The 7,877-nt window shown below is 44.0% G+C and overlaps 1 protein-coding gene across 2 annotated transcripts in view; it reads right to left on the minus strand.

Moving 5' to 3' along the window:
• Nucleotides 1-4,811, minus strand: part of LOC121001705 (Y+L amino acid transporter 2-like) — a 47,443-nt gene extending 42,632 nt beyond the window's left edge. The window contains exons 1-4 of one of the 2 annotated variants that reach the window (XM_040432886.1): nucleotides 4,696-4,811; nucleotides 4,060-4,583; nucleotides 2,632-2,757; nucleotides 599-743 (exon numbers count right to left, since the gene is read on the minus strand). In XM_040432886.1, coding sequence (XP_040288820.1) covers nucleotides 599-743; nucleotides 2,632-2,757; nucleotides 4,060-4,510 — 722 coding nt within the window. In that variant the 5' untranslated portion in view covers nucleotides 4,511-4,583; nucleotides 4,696-4,811. Of the gene's footprint in view, nucleotides 1-598; nucleotides 744-2,631; nucleotides 2,758-4,059; nucleotides 4,601-4,695 lie in introns of both variants that reach the window. The other variant, XM_040432887.1, reaches the window with a different exon arrangement.
• Between the last annotated feature and the right edge of the window lie 3,066 nt (nucleotides 4,812-7,877).

The raw sequence follows: 7,877 nt of genomic DNA on the forward strand, positions 1-7,877 counted from the left end.
ATACACCGGCACTTCCAATACCAAACTGAAGCTATCAACCGCATAGCATGAGGGGTAAAGCCAGACTAAATAGGGGAGTTGGAATGACCACTTAACTACACCTGAGACAAGAGGTGTGGTCATTACCAGCAACCACACTGAAACCAGTGAAACCAAAGAAGCGGTCAGATCACATCACGTGCAGCCAGTCTCTTAGATCTTCTGACACCTGTCACGTTAGAGACTGTGACATTGTGTTAACATAATAATGCCACATTCACATCAGGAGCAGAAAAATGAAAACAGAAGTGCCATATCTGATACAAACCTGAAACGAACAGAGCTGAACAGACCCAATTTCTATAATGGGGTCCATTTAGTTTCCATTTGGGTGCATGCCTTTTAAGCGCAAAAAAAGCCCTGCATCAAGGACTTTTTTGTCCACTCTTTTTAGCAGAATCTAATATGTTGGTTCCAAACTAAGCCTCCAAGGCCAATGTGAACAAGCTCTATGACCTCTTCCCTTGCAGCTCTAGTAATTGTTATATGCAAATACAGTATACACTATGTAAAACGTTTAATAAGTTAATATATTTACATATAGGTTGCTAGTAAATACCTCTTTGGATTTTTCATTTCTTCTGTTACATAATTGATACAATCCCAGCCAGAAAAAGAATACAAAGCTGAGTAGAAGGCCATAGTTAATGACCCTATGTTGATTTTAGAGCCTTCAAATGATCTTTCCAAATTATAGGTGTTACCTGGAACAAAATAATTTTTGTTTCATTAAAGGGGCTTTCTGAGTATTTATACTGATGACCTATCGGTGGGAGTGTCACTCCCAGCATCCCCACCGATCAGCTGCTTGAGGAAGCCACAGTGCTCCAGTGATTGCCATGGCCTCCTTGCAGAAAACCCTAGGCCGGTGATGTCACGTTCCTTGGTAACGTGCCCTAGGGACAGCTCATTCCCATTCAAGTAAGCTGCGAGGAGGCTTTAGCGCACACTAAGAAGCCACAGCTTCTTGAAACAGCTGATCGGCAGGTGTGTCAGGAATAGAACTCCTGCCGATTGGATAGTGATGACCTATGAGGATAGGTCATCAGTATAAAAGACTGTTTTTATAAATGAGTAACATATGTAAATTCATAAAAAACTATTTTACAAATCTTATTAGAGGAAATTAACATATTCCTTGCATATAAGCAGCATGTAGATCCCATTCCCTGAATGCAGGCTCTCTATATACGTATGTTCAGAAACCTCATTTGTAGAAAAGGCCTCCACAGAGCAGTAATTGTCAACCCAACATATGGTAGGGATCTCAAATGCAGCCTTTGATTTCATAAAAGGGCAAATAATAACATTCAGCCTGTGTCGGGTTTAAGAGGCATATAATTAACATAGACAAAAACATGAGCAAAGTAAACTTTGTGTATGATTGGTGGCACCCAGAGTTGCATTAGGACCTCATAGAAGTCTAAGGCCTCTTTCAGACGGGCGAGATTTCCGCGCGGGTGCGATGTGTGAGGTGAACGCATTGTACCCGCACTGAATCCGGTCCCATTCATTTCTATGGGGCTGTGCAGATGAGCAGTCATTTTCACGCAACACTTGTGCGTTGCGTAAAAATTGCAGCATGCTCCTCTTTGTGCGTTTTCCACGTAACGCAGGCCCCGTAGAAGTGAATGGGGCAGCGTGAAAATCGCAAGCATCCGCAAGCAAGTGCGGATGCGGTGCGATTTTTACGCACGGTTGCTAGGAGACGATCGGGATAGAGACCGGATCATTATTATTTTCCCTTATAACATAGTTATACGGGAAAGTAATAGCATTCTTAATACAGAATGCATAGTACAATAGGGCTGGCGGGGGTTAAAAAATAAAAAAAATAATAATTTAACTCATCTTAATCCACTTGTTCGCGCAGCCCGGCTTCTCTTCTGTCTTCATCTTTGCTGTGCAGTAGGAAAAGGACCTGTGGTGACGTCACTACGCTCATCACATGTTCCGTCACATGATCCATCACCATGGTAAAAGATCATGTGATGGACCATGTGATGAGCACAGTGACGTCATCAAAGGTCCTATTCCTCAAAGAAGAAGACAGAAGAGAAGCCGGGCTGCGCGAACAAGTGGATTAAGGTGAGTTAAATTATTTTTTCTTTTTTTTTTTAACCCCTCCACCCCTATTGTACTATGCATTGTGTATTAACCATGTTATAAGGGAAAATAATACAATCTACACAACACCTAACCCAAACCTGAACTACTGTGAAGAAGTTCGGGTTTGGGTACCAAACATGCCAATTTTTCTCACGCGCATGCAAAATGCATTACAATGTTTTGCACTTGCGCGGAAAAATCGTGCATTTTCCCGCGACGCACCCGCATCTTATCCGGGCCAAAAAGAGGCCTAAAAGTGCTGTATTATGGTTCTATACAACAAAATGGGCATTTGTGAGGCTTATAGTACATGTATGGAATTAGAATAAGCTTTAATTATTTTTTTTTTACAATTTCACATGTAAATCTATATTGGTATAGTGTAGGTGGGTTTTTTTTTTTGTTTTTTTACAAAGCTGTTACTATTAACCTAATACAATTTGCTTACATTTAGCACACATTGTGCTTGCCATTATCACTTACCCTGACATAATCTCACAATTCCTGCAACAATGATGATGACCAAAGCTAAGACCTTGGCAAAAGTTGCCATCACTTGGAGGGTGGCTCCCCATTTGACTTTTGCACAATTCACCGCTGTTAAAAATACTACAAAAAACTGATTATTAGATCACACATAATATTCCATGCCATAAAAGAGCATATCTGAAAGTGACACTCCCTTATTTCACCTTTACTTTTAACCTGCTATGAAACCATATATTTTAGTCCTTATACATATATCTGTGTCCGACAAATGTTTTGGGAAGAAATGGTCATCGTTTCATCTGTGATCACCTTCATAAAGAATTTGTGTGTCTGTTGTAGGCCTTCTGTGTGTCATCCATTTTGCATGTGCACTGCTAGGCTCTAAAATGGGATTTCCCAACTGTCTTCTAACCATGGTCCATGAAATAGGGACCAACCACAAATGGCATTCGTGTTCAGTCCATGGTTTTCCCTCAGACTTCTAGGGGCATGTTTGGTCTGCACCCTAGAACAAATGGGTGCATTTCTCCTTAGTTTTTTCACTGACCCGTAGTCAGTGGAAACACAAGGATGTGTGAATGATCATGTTAAAAATCAATAGTTCTGTGGAGAACACGGACAGCAGACCTCTGTGAGTTACTGACATGTGAATAAGACCATTCCTTATAGAGCAATGGCAAGGAAGGAAGGGACATGTTGCCTGCACAAGTCACTTCTTTGTAGTAAAATAAACTGGAAAGAGATGACCCCTTTATTTATTTTTGAAAATTGCACAACTGTGACTAGCATTGTTATGGGGCACTGTAGCTTTCATTTTTATGGGGTTTATCTGGCTTTCTCGGCTATGAAGACATTATGGGGTACGCTAATCTTGATAAATCCGACACCAGTCTTCATCTCTTAAGTGCTGGAGGGAGATGCACCTAATTTATTAAGAAGAGGATGCCTCCTAATAAATTAAGTAGATCTTTGGACCTCTGTGTCCCAGAAATTCAAATCTACACCACCTACTAGCTGGTATACACTTGAACTATAACTTATGACAGTTTCTGCTGAGCCCTGCCCCTTTTATCATCACTTTAGAAAAGTGGCAAGAAGTACAAAAGGTCTCAAATTATGGCAAAGTTTCCAACTTTTTAACTATTGCTATCACTTTTATTACTGTGGCTGTAATTGCGAGAGCACTCATTAGAAGTAGCAAGAAGAATGAATGTATTTATTAATTACAAAGTAAAAAGTTGGAAGTCACTACTACTTGTATATATCTACCATCTAACTAAACATAAACAAGAAACAAAATTTCAATTTGTGGCCAAATACTGTGTGAATTGACCTAACCATCCAGCTGCTGATAAAAGCTCCAAAGACAACGTACAGTTAACAAAAATGTATTAAGAGTAGTAACGTCTTTTGAATACTCACCAACGCATACTACTGAAAGGAGGAAGACTGCTGACTGAGGTAAAGAACAGGTAGGAAAAAATGGTTCAATCATGTACTGGGCAAATGTCACTGAGAGAATAGCTTGACTAGCCGGATAGATTATCAACATGTTAGTCCACAGGTTTAGGAAGGCCAAAAAGCCACCAAATGACTCCTTTATATAAATGTAGCTTGCACCAGATTTATGGATTGTCGTACCCAACTCTGCATAGCACAGAGCTCCAATCACAGAGAACAGCCCCCCCAGAGTCCAGATGATCAAGGACAAGCCATAGGAGCCACTGTACATTAGAACTCCCTTTGGTGAAACAAATATTCCTGCACCAATGGTATTACCAATGACCAAACTAACTCCATGTAGAAGTGAGATTTCTTTCTTTAGTCGAACGGAATTTGTGGAAATATCTTGGGAACTTCCCTTCATTTTCATTCAGTCACTCTTCAAATAATGTGAAGATTTCAGACTTCAAGCTTATAATGCACTCCTCCGTTAAAGAAAAGGTCTAAAATAAATAATTAACTAATAAAGGTTAATGTGTTATAGATACAGTAATTGTCATAGCTATGTCAATAACAATTAAAACACATCCTATGAAATTGTAAATAGGAACTTACGGCAGCAAAAGAATAGAAACAGATTTAGATAGAAATAGCTGTGCCTCTGGTTGGTGCAACTGACAGCAAGTCTACTATCAAAAGTCAATATGGGGGAAGTGTATGACCTGTATCCACAGCCCAAGCTGGACCTCGCATCAGGAACCTTTGTCCTGTCCATGTGCTAAATGTTGCAAAATAAATATCTCATGTAACGCCAGTGCGTGCTCGCTTTGTATGCTTTAAAAATGTGTCACCAAAAATGTTATCTGCCAGTTAAAATCAGATAGCAGCACATCTCCTTTTTTGTAATGTGTTTTTATTTACAGATTGTAGATTTTTTAAAATTCTATTCTCTGAACACAGTGGTGTACACACAATCCATGGGGCCCCTGAGCGAAACTGCCCCCCAGTTGCGGATCCAGAGCCTGGTCTCGGGAGGGGCACTTCCCCGGGCAATAGGAGATTATGGGGCCCCTGTGTCCCCGCCCAGTCGCCCACCCTCAAGCCACACCCACGCACAGCCCTACCTATATATCGCGCCCATACCTCTTACATCCAGTGACGTCTCCTTTGATGTACAGTAGATGTTCTCTGTCTTCATCTTCTCCATTCAGACCGGACCACCATGATGATTTCTTTCAGCCATCTCTCATCTCAGCAGAGTTTGACAGACAGACAGACATCTTAGTTTCCTACCCCCATCAGACCCCCAGTCAGCCCCTATCAGACCTCAGATCAGCCCAGACCCCCAGTCAGCCCCCATCAGACCTCAGATCAGCCCAAAGACCCCCATCAGACCCCCAGTCAACCCCCATCAGACCTCAGATCAGCCCAAAGACCCCCACTCAGCCCCCATGCCCATCAGACCTCAGATCAGCATAAAGACCCCCCATTAAACCCCCCAACTCAGCCACCAGATCATCAGCCTAAAGACCCCCCCAGTCATCACCCATGCCCATCAGACCTCAGATCAGCCCAAAGACCCCCCATCAGACACCCCAACTCAGCCACCAGATCAATCATCAGCCCAAAGACCCCCCCAGTCATCCCCCATGCCCATCAGACCTCAGATCAGCCCAAAGACTCCCCCATCAGCCACCAGATCAATCATCAGCCCAAAGACCCCTCAGATCAGCATCAGCCCAGGCCCCAAAGATCTCAATCCCATCAATAAATTCAGCCCCCCCCCCCCAACCGGGCTGGTCATCGCAGGCCAGGGCCCTCATTACTCCAGTCAGTGCTGAGGGATCTGATCATCTGAAGTCTGATCCGCCAGCTCAACCGCCAGCTCAACCCCCCCCCCCCGGTCATGTGCCAGGGCCCGCCCCTCACTACTCCAACTCCAGTCCTTACTCTTCCTTACCGGGGCTGCTGCGGGCTGCGGCGCTGCACTAGGGGAAGTGAACTGTCTCCTCTCGCTCTCCCGTCCGGGTCCCGTCTGCTGCGTCACTGCGTGATTTCAGGCGCGCGTGCCTGTTCCCGCGAGACCTGCCGCAGGAGTTCACAGGTCTCGCGGGATTGACGCCGACGCCGTGCTCGCTCCTGCCCGCAAGAAGAGAGATTCATTCGGATGGATCTGAACTACCTAGCGCACGCGCAGCTGCAGGGGGCAGGGCCAGGGGTCCGCAGGCAGCCGGGCCCCCTGGGGTGCCGGGCCCGGTCGTAACTGCGACCCCTATATGTACGCCACTGTCTGAACATGATTATGGGGGCTGACATCTTGCCTGAGCTGTTCTTAAAGGGTAACGGTCATGTTTTCATCAAAAAATCTATCTTATCATATGTTACTGCTGCAGCAGCATTATGTATAAAGCAATCTTTAGTTTCTTCACATACCACTGTTTTCCTTGAGTTTTTCCCTTAGTTACGGCTGTTTAAACATTTACAATATGAGGACCTTCTCAAGATGGCTCCTCTGCTAGTTCTCTGAGGCCACAACTGCTTTCCCTCACTTCCCATACACACTTGCCGTAGCCAACAGCTCCCTGCCAGCCAATCAGATTGGATTACTGAGAGACACGCCTCCTCACTTTAAAGCCTAATGCAGGCATGCAGTGTGAAGGACCATCCCTCTGTCTTCTGCTTACATAAAGTTGGGAGACAGACAAGCCCTAGTAACGGTCTTTTAAGGGAGCAGTGGAAAGGGACCAATGACATTAATGAAAACTGTTATTATAAGGTAATTACAGATCTTTTGACAATCATTGACAGACTAAGGCCTAGTTCACACGAACGTATGGCTTTCATAGTTTTTTGCGGTCCGTTTTTCACGGATCCGTTGTTCCGTTTTTGAGTTCCGTTGTGTTTCCGTTTCCGTTCCGTTTTTCCGTTCCGTTTTTCCATATGGCATATACAGTATACAGTGATTACATAGAAAAAATTGGGCTGCACATAACATTTTCAATAGATGGTTCAGCAAAAACGGAACAGATACGGAAGACATACGGATGCATTTCCGTATGTGTTCAGTTTTTTTTGCGGACCCATTGACTTCAATGGAGCCACGGAACGTGATTTGCGGCCAAATATAGGACATGTTCTATCTTTCAACGGAACGGAAAAACGGAAATACGGAAACGGAATGCTTACGGAACACATTCCGTTTTTTTTTGCGGAACCATTGAAATGAATGGTTCCGTATACGGAACACAAAAAAACGGCCCATACACCCGCAAAAAAAAACGTTCGTGTGAACTAGGCCTAACTGAGGTATACATGCCTAGCTCTAATAAACTAGCAAATAAAAATATGACAGTTACCCTTTAACAGCATTTACAAAGCATTAAAACAAATTGCTTTACGGCAGCCCCAGACACAATGAACAGGAGGGGACCTCATTGACTTTGATGGGAGAGTTTTCTAGGCATGCTGTGGGATCTGTGCAGAGGTCATTGTACAAGGAAAGAATAGATAAGATTTGAGAATAAGGCCTCTTTCACACTTGCGTTGTTGGGATCCGGCATGCACTTCCGTTGCCGGAGGTGCCTGCCGGATCCGGAAAAACGCAAGTGTACTGAAAGCATTTGAAGACGGAACCGTCTTCCAAATGCTTTCAGTGTTACTATGGCACCCAGGACGCTATTAAAGTCCTGGTTGCCATAGTAGGAGCGGGGAGCGGTATACTTACAGTCCGTGCGGCTCCCGGGGCGCTCCAGAATGACGTCAGAGCGCCCCATGCGCATGGATGACGTGATCACATG

Source organism: Bufo bufo, chromosome 5 (assembly GCF_905171765.1).
Source record: "Bufo bufo chromosome 5, aBufBuf1.1, whole genome shotgun sequence".
Taxonomy (NCBI): domain Eukaryota; kingdom Metazoa; phylum Chordata; class Amphibia; order Anura; family Bufonidae; genus Bufo; species Bufo bufo.